The 16,599-nt window shown below is 40.0% G+C and overlaps 1 protein-coding gene across 9 annotated transcripts; it reads left to right on the forward strand.

The window, feature by feature from the left end:
- The first annotated feature begins 18 nt into the window (after positions 1 to 18).
- Positions 19 to 11,805, forward strand: klhl17 (kelch-like family member 17). Of its 9 annotated transcripts, none has more exons than XM_067525928.1 (12): positions 19 to 194; positions 2,362 to 2,626; positions 3,410 to 3,531; positions 3,644 to 3,865; positions 4,993 to 5,109; positions 5,190 to 5,421; positions 5,920 to 6,064; positions 6,282 to 6,449; positions 6,595 to 6,683; positions 6,830 to 6,903; positions 7,037 to 7,218; positions 8,968 to 11,805. In XM_067525928.1, the coding sequence occupies exons 2-12, from the start codon at positions 2,413 to 2,415 to the stop codon at positions 9,194 to 9,196; spliced, it is 1,794 nt and encodes a 597-aa protein (XP_067382029.1). In that variant the 5' UTR covers positions 19 to 194; positions 2,362 to 2,412; the 3' UTR covers positions 9,197 to 11,805. The 9 variants fall into 9 exon arrangements, with proteins under 9 accessions (XP_067382029.1, XP_067382033.1, XP_067382030.1 ...); XM_067525932.1 differs by having other exon boundaries at positions 47 to 194; positions 5,190 to 5,403; XM_067525929.1 differs by lacking the exon at positions 19 to 194 and adding an exon at positions 461 to 963.
- Positions 11,806 to 16,599: the final 4,794 nt, after the last annotated feature.

Genomic DNA, 16,599 nt, shown 5'->3' on the forward strand with positions numbered 1-16,599 from the left:
TTTTGATGCTGCATGTGAGGTTTTAAATAAACGCTTAGCTTAGCTGCACCCACGGGACACAGTCGGCTAGACATCCGTTGAAGCGGGGTGTCTTGTTTTGGTTTTGTCTGTTTCATTATACAATCATAAAGCTGGGCAAGATTACGAACAGAAAGAAATCACTGGTGTCATATCGACACCGACGACGGCTTGTGGTGAGTGCTGCTTATGCTCTGTTTTTATTATGTGGCAGAGCTAACCTGCTAAACCTACCTAATCTGATAAATTGTGACAGCGTTAAACAACCGTGGCCTTTTTTATATTGTAATGGTAAAATGATAAATATTCAGTTTTCACAAAACTATCTGGGATCCATGCATTATTTATCACCAGTTTATGTTTGGTCGCTGTTTGTTAGATATCTTTTTTTTTCATTCCGGGTGATACCCCGCTTTTCCGACTGGCGTAGAAGAACGTACTGAACACACTTCCGGGCTCTGATCGCACGAAGTAGCGCTTAAGGTCGCCTGTATCACGCCAGCTATAAAACGTCAGCTAAGTCAGCTTAGCTTACTTTTAGGTGTTGACAGCTGCATTTAACAACTAGTTTGTGTGTGTTTCACGAGTGCGTCTTCTTCCCCACGGCGTCGTATTTTAACAGTATGCGCAGCATTATTACCAGCATGACCAGATCCACCTTAACAAACCGATGTCAGTTTTAATGCCATTATTTTCATTGACGTCAAACGCATACGGCACATAACAGAGGCTTCCTTCATGTTTCGTATGACTGCGTTAGAATATGGATAGATGGACTGACACTGGCACCCGTTTTAAACTCATCTGACAGCGACACATGCACTTATATCTACAGTCACTACGAGGAAGGCACTGTGTCCAAGGGAAATCGGAACACAACCACCGGTAACGAAATTACAAATTCATCCTGTCTATTGCTGCTGCTGCTGCAGCTGCAGCTGACAGGTACTGCTATACATAATAGGTGGAGTGGGGGTTGGGGTGTCCTCAGGTCAAATAAGACGGCCGATGCATGAATAGAAACATGCTTCCGTCTAAAAGAGTTTATAGTGTATCATTGTGTGTCCGACAAGAAAGTGCATGCTTGAGAACAAGCCAGGAGCTTTATGTGGATGTAAGCCACGGCTTTGAACCACAGAGAGCGAGAGAGCGAGAAGACTGTAAGCTGTGGATGGCCAGAAAAGCGCTTTACTCTTAGTTTTCGCCGTGGCAATTGGGTTGTCACGTCTGCCCCAACCTCTTTTGTATTCACGTCTCAATTTGCAGCATTGTCTCATGTTATTCCCTCGGGCGCCGGAGCAGATTGTTCCTTCATAGAAGAACATGGTCAGTGCGCTTTTGTTGTCGACTATTGTGTTTTGGAAAACGGGAACCAAAACTGGTCACTAGGCAGCTGTGCTGAAATTTAAGATGGTCCTCAGTGGGACAGTGCAGAGCATTTAGTTGAAATTATTACCTACCACTCTAATGTGATTCTAGAGTCTGCTTATTTGTTATGATTACCTTAAGCTTGTATTCTTTTCTCAGGCATGTCTTTATAGCTACAAAATAATACATTTATTTTAAATGAAAAGGAAAATAAAAATTTGCAAGACTTACCCACATCACATTGGTATTTAAACATTATCTATATGGGAGCTCTCAATTAGAGGGCCTTTGCTCAAATATCTATTTTTCTACCCTTGTAAAACAATGCCAGCGGGGTTTACCTCACATAGTAGTCTGTCTTAGTGCATCCTAAACATTTATAAGACAACAACATCTGAGATGCCACGTGATGATGGTTATGCAACGCTCTGAAGTGTGTTCTCCATCCAAAAGCAGGGCGGATGAGACTATAAAGGAAAAGGCTAACTCCGGCTACATTCTTCTCTCCTCCCACCATGCCTACCAGAAGCTGCAGCTGTAGTGAGGTGGGGGGTTTACAGCTAATTCTGGTGTAGTTAAACTCACAAGCGGGTAATGTTTGCAATTAAAGTAATTCAGATAATCCAACACATGAGGATTCTAGTTTAATAAAGCTCATCCTTTGACTCTCTTTTGTCATAATGCCATCAAATCTTGAGAATGAACGTCAAATAATCAGGTCAGCCAATCTACCACACTTCGCAATTGTGCTGAGATTTCTGTCCTGTTGGTAGACTTCTTGTCATAGCTGTCAGGGTGGGTACTATAACACTGTTAATAGGCATTATGATTGCTCACGACACCTGTCATAACACCTGCATGGCTGCTGATGAACTCCGCTATTGCAGATAGAAGGCTTTCCCGATGACTAGATGTTTTTGTTGGCTAATGACATTGTTAGTAGCTGACATGAAAATGGTTTTTCATGTGTTTCAGTTGCCCAGAGTGTGGCCCAGGCAAGAGCCAGCGACTGCCACATCAGGCACCATGATGGAGGGGGGCATGCAGCTGCTCAACCGTGATGGCCACAGCATCTCACACAACTCAAAGCGACACTATCACGACTCCTTCGTGTCCATGAACAGGATGCGACAGCGTGGCCTGCTGTGTGACATTGTTCTCCATGTCTCCAACAAAGAAATCAAGGCACACAAAGTGGTGTTGGCATCCTGCAGCCCCTACTTCCACGCTATGTTTACCAGTAAGTTAAGACCATGATGATTAAGTTTTCTGATTTATTTCTTCACACACCGTCTGTTTCACTTTTTGTGTTGATTTCTAAAATCCATGCAATTCATCATGTTGCATGCCTCCAACTGTTTAGGTTCTTACATGATACTGGGCATTATTTTGCCCTGCTGCTCATAGTTTAATGACACAATAACTTGGGTGTGCAGCAAACACCACCTTATCCTTTTAGCATTAGCACTTCCTTCCTGCTCTTCCTGTCTGAGAGACAGGTGGCTAGCTGAGGTGTATGTGTCTTAGATTTCCCCCAAGTATTAGACCTTAGTGTGGGTACACTTTGTGTCCAGACAGTCCGTTGTCTGGCTTTGAGACTCGGCTGCCAGGCTTCCTTTCATCTGTCCCAGTCTCTGATTTATCCATTTAAACAGAATCTGCTCAAGTTTCATGATTATCCAAGAATAAAACATGGCCCCTCTGAAGATACTGTTTTTACAATTTCTCCTAATCAATAGGAAATTAAACATTTGAGTGCTGAAGTGGAACCACTTGACACAGACTTCTACGGGAACACACAGTTGTTGGGCAAGAGGGTATATATTCAGGAATTTCAAGAATCTCTACAATAAAAACAACTGATTAAACGGACAGCAAAAAATGAGCTGTGCTAACATTTGGCAGGGGCAATGTATACAGAAGGAGCTGCCATGTCTCAGGATGATCGAACAGGCAGTTCTTTCGGCCAGAGATTTACTGCTCATAACTTGTAGGAAACATGAGACCATTTTGGTTTGTGCAGATGAGATGTCTGAAAGTCGGCAGACCCACGTGACCCTTCATGACATCGATCCTCAGGCTTTGGAGCAGCTGGTCCAGTATGCCTACACAGCTGAGATTGTGGTCGGGGAAGGCAATGTGCAGGTAGTGTAGAAGGATTCCAATTTACAGATAAATTGTTAAGTTAGACAAAATTTGCCACCTATCATCATAAGGCATAAAAATATATTTCCACCTGTAATTGCTGTCTTCCTAGACTTTGCTCCCAGCAGCAAGCCTGCTGCAGCTCAATGGAGTGCGGGATGCCTGCTGCAAGTTCCTTCTCAGCCAACTGGACCCCTCCAACTGCCTGGGCATCAGGGGCTTTGCTGACACACACTCATGCAGCGATCTACTCAAGTCAGCACACAAGTACGTCTTGCAGCACTTTGTGGAGGTGTCCAAGACAGAAGAGTTCATGCTGCTCCCACTGAAACAGGTAGGGGTGATGTTTTTCTGTGTCCTGCAGTGGCTTCTGCCAACTGTTGCTTTTAAAGAAAGCAGTGGCATAATCATGGTGGGAATTAAACAGCCGTTGTTAAATCTGTCTATTGGAAATTGCTTCCCTGCTTTTCATGCAGCAGTATTTTTACTATACTATGTAATTACAGAAAAAGGGGGTATAAGAAATTAAATGTAAAACTCATTGCCTAGTTGACAAAACATTTTCTGATATCTGTTGTTATTGAAGTCCCCCCCCCCCCCCCCCCCCCCCCCCCCACACACACACACACACACACACACACACAAACTTGCTTTAGCTTGGCTTGCAGTATGTGGATGCAGAGGTGAGAGGGACTACAGGGTGGGGCAGTGGCAGTAGCACTATTTTTTGTGTGTGTCTGTGTGTGACTGTGGATTAGTGTAGGCTGTTCCTGGGAGGCGGCTGCTAGCTGCTGGCCTGATCTGTCCAGGCAGGGAAGCAGCTGGCTGCTCTGGCCCCACCCCTCCCTAGCAGCTTTGGGTTGAACAGGGAACAGTGCCAACCAGCCATTCTGACTGCAGCACTTGTGCCACAAACACACACAGTATATTACAGCACCACCGCACACATAAATCCATTTGTTTATTATTAAGGCCTCTATGTGTGGAAGCTCAAAGTTAAAATGGTGCATCTGATGTTTTGTCATTTTAAAGCAGCCCTGGTGATACTGTCCAGTGTTTTATAAAATACACAAATCAAAAGATATAAGGGAGTAAGGGCTAATTGAGAGAAGGGAATCAAGTGGGGATGAAGCCTATCCCAGCTGTCATTGGGTGAGAGGTAGGTTCCACCCTGGACACCAATCCGTCTCAGGTCCAACAAAGAGAAAAATACACAGAGAGACAACCACTCACACTCACCTATGGGCAATTTAGAGTCACTGATTAACGTAACATGCATGTCTTTGGACTGTGGGGAGAAACCCACACAAGCACAGGGAAAACATGCAAACTCCAGACAGAAAGGCAGCAGTGATTACTGCTAGATATTTTTCCTAGGGTCACAGCTGAGTTCTTAAATTTAAGAAAGTTGCTCTTGTAAATCAATGTGTAAAATGTATCCGCTCTTTCTTTTCCATGCAGGTCCTGGATCTGATTTCTAGTGATAACCTCAATGTGCCATCTGAAGAGGAAGTGTACCGGGCTGTGTTGAGCTGGGTGAAACATGATATAGATGGACGCAGGCAACATGTGCCTTGGGTAGGTTTCGTCCACTCTCACCTGACGTATTTTCTCAGCATTATTTAAAGTCCAATTCAACATCCCTCTGTCCCTGTCAGCTGATGAAGTGTGTACGGCTTCCACTGCTGAGGCGTGACTTTCTGATGAGCAACGTGGATACAGAGCTGCTTGTGCGCCATCACTCGGAGTGCAAGGATCTGCTGATTGAAGCTCTCAAGTATCACCTGATGCCTGAGCAGAGGGGAGTTCTCAGCAACAGCCGAACGCGCCCACGACGTTGTGAAGGCGCAAGCCCTGTGCTCTTTGCCGTTGGTCAGTGTGCCCCTGAAGGTACCCACCAGGGTACACTTAGGCTATACATCTATCAGAAGTTAGCTTCTCATATCACTTGTGAACTGTACAATATTAGCATATGTAGAACTGTGAATTAAAGCTAATGATATTATTTTATAAAAGTAAAAAAAGACTTTGTAGAACTTGTTTAGTATTGTCACAATGCTTACATTTCTTCCCCATTTTTTCGGCGTGTGTTGCAGTTATGTACCTCTTTAAATTAAACCTATTTGTATAAAACCTTAAAGGTAGCTTCCTGCTATACTTGTGTCCATATCAGTATTTTCTCTCTTTCAGAGAGAATCATTGGTGGTATAAGTTGATAATTTGATTTTACACTGAACCAGGAGTCGGTGTCAGTCTGAGCCAATATAACTTCTACAATTGTGAACAATTGTGAGCTGAAATCATAGCACTTTATTGTATTTTGAAAATAACATTACTGCTTAATGCTAAAAGAAATTTTACCCATGCTATGTGTAATGTGTGTCCCAGGTGGTGGAAGCCTGTTTGCCATTCATGGAGATTGTGAGGCATACGACACCAGGACAGACCGATGGCACATGGTGGCATCCATGTCCACTCGACGGGCACGGGTGGGTGTGGCAGCCATCGGTAACAGACTCTATGCTGTTGGAGGGTGAGTGACGACAAGCATAGTGTTGAACTATGACCCTAAAACTACTCAAACTACCTTCTTATCTTACTTAAAGTTTAAACGGTTTGATGTGAAGTACAGAGAAAGCTTTGGCAGGCCAAACGTGTCTGATTTACGTGTAAAATGTTGCATTCCTCCTTTTGATAAACTGCTACATTTTCTTTATTCAGAATGCCTGCTCATATTTCCATCTCCTCAGGTATGATGGCACATCAGACCTAGCAACTGTAGAGTCCTACGACCCCATCACTAACTCCTGGCAACCGGAGGTTTCCATGGGAACACGGCGGAGCTGTTTGGGTGTAGCAGTCCTGCATGGCCTGCTGTATGCTGCTGGAGGTTACGATGGAGCCTCCTGCCTCAATAGGTACACATATACTGACATGATGGTGATGCTGAACATCTTGACATTGTTGTGTCCTGTTGTCATTTTTGTGTTGGTATTGTTTTGTTGTCTTGTTATGTCAAAAAATGGTTCAGCAATACAATTATATCTTTTACTCCTGTTTCAGTGCAGAGCGCTACGATCCACTGACAAGCACGTGGACCTCAATTGCTGCAATGAGCACCCGTAGGAGATATGTCAGAGTAGCAACTCTGGGTAGGAACTTGCCAAAAAACACTATCATGAACATGCTTTTCGGGAGTTTATTATGGTTTACTGTTTGACATCAGGATGGTGTTGCTACCTTGGTATTTCACAGCTAATATTTACATTCCCATTGTTGACTCCCTTTTCCCCTCCAGATGGCAGCTTGTATGCAGTAGGGGGTTATGACAGCTCCTCACATCTTGCAACAGTGGAGAAATATGACCCCCAGGTAAAATGCATATGCTTATAGTCAGTTTTTTTTCCTGCCAGATTTAGATCTACTGAACTTAGTAGAGAAAATTATACTCTGCACGAGACTATGAACATGTGACCAATGCTCAGTCTCTGGATTTCATGAGTAGAGCAACACATGGACAGCCATTGCCAACATGCTGAGTCGGCGCAGTAGTGCTGGAGTGGCCGTGCTGGACGGCATGCTGTATGTCGCAGGAGGCAATGACGGCACCAGCTGCTTGAACTCTGTGGAGCGGTTCAACCCCAAGACAAACACCTGGGAGGGTGTCGCCCCCATGAACATACGCAGGTATGTTCTAAGACAGGGTTCATTTTAGTAGCAACAGAACAGTCTAGCTCCAGTAAAAATTGATCGCTTTTGTTCCCAGATTTTTGAGATAAGAGCCAACAGAGCAGGTAGAGACACAACTTGCAGCCCAATGTATTCTTGCATGTTATGGCGGTTATGAAGGATGTTAAAACACTTAAAAATAAGAGGGGCCAATATCAATTCCACATACACTTTATACTTTCTCTAGGACAACTGATATCTAGGTTGCAGATACATTACTCATAAACTCAATAGTTTTTGGCAGTGAAAGGATTTCAAATTTGCATTACAGCCTTAACATAATATTGTATTGTTTTAACATTATATTTGGAGGGTTTTTTTTTTAATTCTATTCATGTATCTTTGTAAATTTGAGGAAAAGAGAAAATGATAGAGGATACATTTAATTAAATGAGACACACATTAGCCAACTGAACCATCAGGATGATCTGGTTCTACTATTCTGAGTGCATAAGTTCAAATCACATTTATGACCCCCACTGAAATGCATGGGCCTCAAATCCAATCCACATTTTTGTTAAACCCTATCCAGCTTTTATCATTCTTTTTGTGCTTAATAACATGTAGCACCTTGGTGAGGAATGTCCCAAACCCCAACTGTACCTTAACCACGGTTGGGGACAAACTCTCCTTTAAAAAGAATAACACTGCGGTGCTGTCTTAATCTAGCTTGTAGGAAAGGTGCCTCTGCTTTGTGGAAAATCTTTGCTCTTCAAGGCTTGGAATTTGGGGTATTTGGGTGTCTTCCTTACTGCCTAAACCTTCTTAAAGCATAAACAACAAATGACCTATTTTCTACAATAGTCTGCTGTTTCTTTATTAGTGTCTTACAGGAGATTATCAAAGCAGGCGCACAGACACACAGCATTATATTCATAAAAGATCGGCATCAGGGAGGGAGATTTAGACACACATCTAATTTACTTGTTTCCCAGGCTCCTATACACACACACACACACACACACACGCTGTCCATGATTGTGGGTTGTTTGCCAAGAAGTTTGTTAGTGTATTGTTGTTTTGTCTGTTAGTTGTTTTTGTGAACTTTATCTGAACCTCTCATTTTAATTATATTTATATGTATTTTGCCCAGGAGTTTTATTTTGTTGTTATGGACCAGCTTTGACTGTGCTTAGGTCATTTTTGCCAGACCAGGAAGGAGCTACAGTTTCTGAAACTTAATGTTTGAGACTTTTATTTAATCGTGGAAACAAATTGGTGTGTACATCTAGAATTACCATACTACCTGTATATTTCCTGTTATATGCTAGTCACTTTACGTGACTAAGTCCGTCATAGACACACAATTTCTTGCGTGTAAGTCGGTGTACAGAGAAACCTGACAGCAGTAGACTGTCCAGCCCTATAAATAATCCATGTGTTAATCAGATATGTGCCTTTTCAGGATTTTTCTTGACCAATTGCATAGAGGCTCTATTTACACCATCAAAACTGTCAGTGTATTAAACACTCCACTTGAACCACTTTTGGTAAATGATCATATAAAAATATTTATTTTGGAAAACAAAGTACTCATGGATTGTTCATCTGGTGTCATTCTGTATTTCTATAAATGGTTGTTTCTGCTACATAGAAATAATTAGTTAATTGTGATAAGATGCACAAACATCTTATCAAATGTGACACATTAAAATATATAGCTGTTCTGTACATGTAGAATTGAGCTGTTTTTTCTTCTTTTTCCAGGAGCACTCATGACCTTGTAGCTATGGATGGCTGGCTTTACGCAGTGGGAGGCAATGATGGCAGCTCCAGTCTAAACTCCATTGAAAAATACAACCCACGCAGCAACAAATGGGTCGCAGCCTCCTGCATGTTCACGCGGCGCAGCAGTGTGGGTGTGGCAGTGCTGGAGCTGCTCAACTTCCCACCGCCCTCCTCGCCCACCCTCTCGGTTTCCTCCACTAGCCTTTGACACGGGGTCACTGCTTGGCTGACCTCAGCCTCTGCTGCTACAGCCCAGACTGGCTCTGGGAAGAGACGCAACTGCTCAGTTTGAGAACTGGAGGAGGAAGAGGACGGGAGTGGAGAGGTAAAAAGGAGAGATTGGGGGGGAAAAAAGAGAAGGTAAGACTGAGGCTCCTGGGTCGATTCATTTACAGTGCTATCAGGAATTAGTGGCACCCTTGGTTTGAAAATGAGTGTACTGTAATTATTCATTATTACAAATCACCAAGTAATGCCACATGATTGCTTAAAGATATACTGATATTTAGCCTTTTTTTTTTTTTGGTCAAACCCATATCGCAGCTCTTTACCACATTTGCCATTATTTCTGATCTGTACCTGGATGCCTCAAGCTCCACCATACCAGCTCCCACTTTAAAGATATTCAAAGAAAATCCTGGATAAAGATTTATAACTGTGACCAGTCTGGTCTTTCCTATACTCCAAGATTTTCCCTACCAATCCATTGTTTGACACACTAATGAAATGTGGTGGACACTTAATTCTGTTATGTATGATGTAAGTATTTTTGGTTGGATGTTGTCTGTCTGCAAGATTTTTATTGTCATGTCAGAATTTTACTTAATAATTTTACTTTTGAAATGTTTGATGGGCTATACCATGCATGTTTATGTATTGGCATCGACTCCCAGCAGAAGGATAAAATGTTGTAGTGCTGCTATGTCACAGTAGGTGGCAGTAACAGACAATGTTATAAACCCTTAGCACACTGCAAGGCAGCATGGGGACCAAAAAAATAGAAAAACTACAGTCTCAGTAAATGTAAAAGGGTTCAGATTCTTTTTTTCTTTTTAAATAAAAACAGAGAATAACTATGTATTTATAATATGTATAAATTCTAATATATTGTGTTTTGAAATGCTTAGAGAAGGAAACAGACCAGACCTTATTTAAGAGTTTTTAATATATTTATTTGTGTGTGTGTGATGTGTATAGTCAACAGAAATGACAAGGGGAATGTTACAGTATGAGTGGTGGTGGTTCATTCCGTGAACATTTCCTGGTTGAGAGGACATGTCATTTGCATTTTTTGATATTTCTTCACTGCCACAAGCATGCCACATGACACTGTACCTTTATATCTGCTACTTACGTCTGATTGCTTGCAAAACAACAGAGGTTAAAAGTATTTGTAGTCTTCCACCAAAAAACCTACATTCTCACTGAAATAATTTGGAACTGCCAAAGGTAATTGGCTACAATTTAAGATGGTATTTGCAAAGAAATACTAGGACCCAATATATTGTGTACATTGTTACTCCTATGCACCCAGAGGTTAAACCATGCCAACTGACTTCTTTCATATTGGTTAGAAACATTTTGCATATTATTTGCTGAGGGGGGGGGGGGGGGGGGGGGGGGGGGGGGGGGGGGGGGAATGTGCATCCTCAGTGCACACAGTAACACTAAATGGCACAAGGCCGGATCACTGATTATAATACTTTGGATACCTCAAGTACTATATGAAGATAGTACTTTGCCCTAAAATTACTTTAATTCATTCATTTATGTAACTTTAACAAGTGCCAACATTTTTGCTAATATTTGTTTTTATTTTGTGACAAACCATAGACATGCGGTAATGCATGACAACTTCAAAGTTCAACACTGAAGAACTGAGAATGGTTTTGATGAGGTGTAAACGTACGAACACTTGTAATCATGGCTGTATTGATCAGTCAATGAATGAATCTATATTGTCTTTAATTGTACTTCAGTTATTTTAAAAAGAGAGAAATGGATGCAATTCTTTGACACATGCCAGCTTAAGATGAAATTAAAGCAGCAAGTACTAATTTACATTCGGTATACTTTTACATTAAGTATACCAATACTTGACACTAAAGAGTAATGTTGTTAAAACTTGGTGCTGTCATATTCCCTTCTACGCTTATGCCAAGTGTGGAAACTTGATACGTTACCTCATTGTTGAAATGGATCCAATTCTGTTACAAAGAAAGCAAATGTATAATTAACCATAACTTTACTGGCTGAAGCGATTTGGGAATGTCACCACTAAACATGCATTGTTTAATATAAATTAATTCCTTTGAGTCTTTAATAAGAGTCAGTACCTGTTTTCAGTTCATGTGTAGCGCAGTGATTCCATTCCAAACTTCTGAGAAGTTACCTTTTTTCCTTATTGTGAAGGATTTTGTTTATCCACTTCTGTTTATCTACAACTACCTTGTTTTCATATGCGTTAGAGCAGACCCACTAGAATGGGGGCTGTGAAAATGTTGTTATCCTGTAAAGTTTAATGTGAGTCAGGGACAGGCTTTAAAAGAAAGGTGCACACAACCACATAAGATTTTGGCCTCCATTCTGCCGAGTGAACTGGAAATACTAGAAAGATTTCTCAAGTTATCTTAAATATATTTGTGCAATTTCAACGTAACTGTTTTTTGTTTGTGTTTGATGTGGTAATAATTGTTTGTTTATGGTTGTTATTTATGAAGAACCTAAAAAAATTTCAATTTTGCACTATTGAGAAATGGAGCAATATTATACACTGTAATAAAAAAATAAATAAATAAATAAATAAAGCTGTTTTCAGATGTGCTAACTGTGCTGATGAATTTGAAAACACCGCACTAGCTGGTACAAAATCAAAACCATATCCTGTAACTAAAAAGCAGTGGTTTTATTCCTGCATCTGCAAATACTCAATAGGTCAGACCGTATTATTTCACTAAGAACAGAAGCAGCTAAATGGGCAATGAAAATATACGCACAAACTAGAGGTTGTGTTGCTAACAGTGTTTGTTGCTAGGCTCACTATCCACTGTTGCTTCCCAACATACTCCTCTTTCATAGTGATCTAAGCAGACAGCTGAACACTCTCACTTTACCCTTCTTGACCTCAGTCACATGGCATTCACACCTGTGGCTGCTTCCACATACAGCCACAGCCCCACTCTCCCAAACACACAGAAATAAATACATATAGGTTCAAATAAGAGAGAAAGAAATAAGCTGCAACTGCATGCGCTATGCTCAGAGAACAATACATTGAGACTCTGTTTGCTCTGAACCTTTGTAACACTTATAATACTATTGTGCGTATACTTGTAAAACAAGTGTCAAAGTGTCATATATATCTAGAAAATGGAAAAACACTGAGGAGCTTTTAAAACAAACCTGTGACCTCCAAGTTTTTTGAACTCACATTTTACTTTTTTGCTGAGTAACTCTACCATAGCATAAAGTGTAAAAGGGATGACAATAGGATGTTAATACTATTATGATGCTAATTTCATGAATCAACAATTAACTCTACATTAAAAAACTGTAGAGCCCCAGTTAAAGTGCTTTTCTACCCAAAATCTTCAGATTTAAAAGGCTTGTGTAGTTTCTTTCTTCATAAAGAGAAGCATGAATTCATGTTGGTTACATGCTGATAAATTGTTCTGACATGTTTTATGCCTGTTAAATACACAGCCTCTGGCAGAGATTTGGAGCTTCACTGACTGGATAGCACAGCATTTTTCCACATGTTGCCATCTATCTGAACATACAGATAATAGAAAGTGTGTATTATCTTAAAGATCTCGTTTGAGAAATCTCATTGAAGTCATTCTGCTGGTCATTGTTATCATCCATTGTAATAAACAAAGCTGACCACACCTGCTTTAAAAAACTAAACAAACAAACAAAAACAAAAAAGGTCTAAGACAAATAGATGTGTAGACTGTATTGACATGAATAAATGTGTGAACTTATATACTTAAATTGTGTTTTATGGTGCTGTACTGCTTATTATTTAACCAGACAAAGATTTGTTTTAATACTTGTTATATATGAATTGTATGTCAATTTGTCTATATGTACTATATAAAGTTTATTCAATTTGCCCTTATATTTTATATAATCATAATCTTGTTGTAGTTATATTACCCTATGGATCCCAGAATGAAAAAAATGCTAATATTGATTCAAATAAAATAAAAACAACAAAAACCACAGTTTTCCCAGAAAACAAAATACCAGCTTTTAACAGGTACAAGCCTGCAAAAAGCCTGCAAAAATGACATATTTGAAACTACACAGATTTTGGGTGAAGTTGTATTTACTTGTGTGTAAGTATGCATAGGTTTGTGCATGGACTGTTGTGTTTCTGTCTGACTGCTAAAGCTGTGAATCACTTCCGCTGCTATAAAGATGCTAATGAGTTTACAAAGTGTTCAATGAATGTCGTGGAAGAGCTACCTCAGCTGCCACAAGACCCTCCCCTCTTTCCCTGGGCTGTCCCTTATCAGGTAATAAAGATATTGTCACCCTCCCTGGAAGGACTGTGTCAATCGCACCACTGCACCGATTATGAGAAGTCATACATATTTTCCTTCAACTTAAGATAAGAACAGGACTGCAATGGAAAATCTGTCAATTCTTTGAAACTATTTATGACTGTACAGCTTAGTGGTATTGTGTTTAAAGAAGACATAACATGGAAGGCTCCTCTGCAGTGGGTGAACAAATTAATAGAAAAACTTTAAAGTCAATTAGCAGCTGCTGTTGATCACTAATTAAATAGCAAGTAAACAAGTTGGTCATATTAAATCGAAAATCAAACTCGATTGTAGCTCAGTTTTGGCAATTAACTGGTTGTCAATTAATTCTTACAAAACCATGTTAATAGAGGACTCAAGGTAACGTCTTGCAACTTAATGAAGGGCAAGAAATTATTAAAGAAACACAGGAGTCGCAAACGTATTTGAGTTAACAAAAGATAAAAACTTTAAAATTACGTTTATTACGTACCATGTTGGTTTTAGCACTGTACATTCATCATTCATACAATTTGATTCTGTATATCCAAGGAGTAATTTTAAGACATCACCAGTTCCAAGGAATTAATAAACCTTGTTGAACATCAGTCACAACAACTTCCCCCTGTCATTCCACAGATGTGAAAGTTCCAGGAAGGAAAAGATCAATTTGTATCCTGCATGTCTATGTCAATATGCAAATGTGTTACTTTTAAAAACAACAAGCCCTATGTTTGGTCATTCCACTACTTTACTATAATCTGTAAACTTGTGGTATGTGTCAAAAACAGGCATCTGCTGAATTTAGAAACTCAGGAATTTGTTCAGACATTGACAGATCTTGTCTTCAAAGAAAGGCTGGGGTTCAGTTAAGAATCCTTAATAGACGTCCTGTGTGAGAACTTTGGCACATCACATTCCCTGTTGGACACCTAACATTGGAGGCTTCATATCCAGGCTCTGTTTTAGTGGTCTGAGGTGTGACTTTAGCACCGCTGCTCTCACCCGCTGTGTCTGGATAAACACAAGCAAGCAACTTCTCGGGGAGACAAAGTTCAACCCACCACACATGGAGGAAATTACATTACGAAAATAGAATTTAGCTTTCCTCTTTTTCACATATGTGATAATCTAATAAAACATTTTTTAAAAGTTAAATCAGGTTGTTTAAATCTAATCTCAAATTAAGTATTATTTACACTGATACAATTGCATATGTTCTTTGTTAAGCAGCGAAAAGCCCAGTGAGATGTTGTTTTCTTAAGACTGGAAAAGGCTCATGAATTTTAATGGGAAACAATGTGGGTTTTTGATCGGAAAAAATTTATATAGATTTGAAATAAACTTAATGTTGCTTTTGGCAGAGCCCCTGGTATTTCCCCTTCCCGTTGAGCAGTGTGACACAAACCTTTAGGAGTGAGTAAGACTAAAATGAAAGCTTGCTTGAAACCAGCTAATTTGTACAACCCCACATGAGTTGTCAGTTGAAAGTTGGGCCAAACAACCTGCTGTCACTGACTAAATAGAAGACTTTCTGTCCTCAAACGTACAACTGATATTTACACAAAAACTAACGTGTGAAGAATAACAAAAAGATCTCTGAAGACACGTTCTTATTGACTTTACCTCTCTCACACCCTTTACTGAACACCTCCATAAAGATGGGGTCTTTTTAAGACTGCTGGGCCCAGAAAAGTCCTCTAAAATCTGTCATCAGGTGTGGGGGGTTGGGGGTTAAAACATGTTAAGCTAATGAGATGGTGGCACTCATTAAAAAGCAGAACCACTGAATGAGTGAAAAATGGAGACAAATTGGTTTTACCGCTAGTGGGGCAAAATTTATTTAGTTTATTTATCAAACCGACCCATTTAAGGTAGTAGATATTATGTACTGGGAGATGTACCCACTCCAGATTTAGCTCTCACTACCTGACTAACTAACTTTAATATTGGTCAAGACTGGATGATGCACCTTGGCTGAAACCAGTAACTGAAACTCGATTGACCTCACAGCAAAAAATCCCACATTGTTTTTTTCCCACATTGAAAGAAGACAGGGAAGGAGAAGTGAGTCACAGTGCTGGCTGCATGTGTAATCAAGTTTATACTGGAGAGATACTTTTACGTAAAAGTAAATGACAAGAGATACACGAATCACATTGTAATCAGACTGATTATTCAGGAAAATAATCAGATTAATTTCAACTGATATAACTCAACAAAAGAGATACAGAGGCTCAATTTATAGCATTTTCATCACCTTTTTTCCTTTAATCTTTTGAACTGTACCTTGTCAGTCAAATGCTCTTCCTTCCCCTCCCTAGTGTGACACACAAGTTATCATATCTTTGCTGTTGTTTGTTGTCATCTTTTACTTTGATACCATTTAACACAATGACATAATTTGATCAGCAAACATCAGATTCAAAGGTAGAGTACTTTATGTCAGGGATTGAGCCTCATGGCCTAGTCCTACATACAAAGGAAAAGAAAAAGAAAAATTCCTTTTGTGTGACAATCCTTTTTCATCCAGTATTTTATTTAGATGGAAAAAGTGGATCATCGTTTTCATGATGATTGACAGTGCCTATAAAACGGTTCATAGCAGGAGAGATTCTTTCTTTCCAGCATTTGGTAACGGCTCTCCTATTAGTAATCCTGGCAAACCTAATATTGAAAGCTCCACGTTCACCCAAAAAGAATATGTTGGGACAATCCCAAAATATGTGGGCGTTACCCACTTGTAGTGACTGACGCTCCAGCCAGCAAGTGCACTGATTTCCAGTTAATTGGAAATTCTGCTTAACTCAACTGCTCGCCAATATAACATATGAAAGAGAATGGCAACGTAAAATAAACTAAAGAGGAGATTAATGTTCTTGTTAATTAGCTGGCAGTTGTGTTAAAACAACGTTTTATGTATGCCCTGTTTTAAAATTTGACTACACATCTGCATGGGATGAGGTCTGGACGCATGTATTACAAGAAGGTCAAATTTTCTAATTATTGAAGGTGGCTCTTTTCTATGGAATATTAAAAGAAGCCAAACCTAATCCAGATTTTTTTCTGTCACAGTGCATTT

This window comes from Channa argus, chromosome 13, assembly GCF_033026475.1.
Source record: "Channa argus isolate prfri chromosome 13, Channa argus male v1.0, whole genome shotgun sequence".
Taxonomy (NCBI): domain Eukaryota; kingdom Metazoa; phylum Chordata; class Actinopteri; order Anabantiformes; family Channidae; genus Channa; species Channa argus.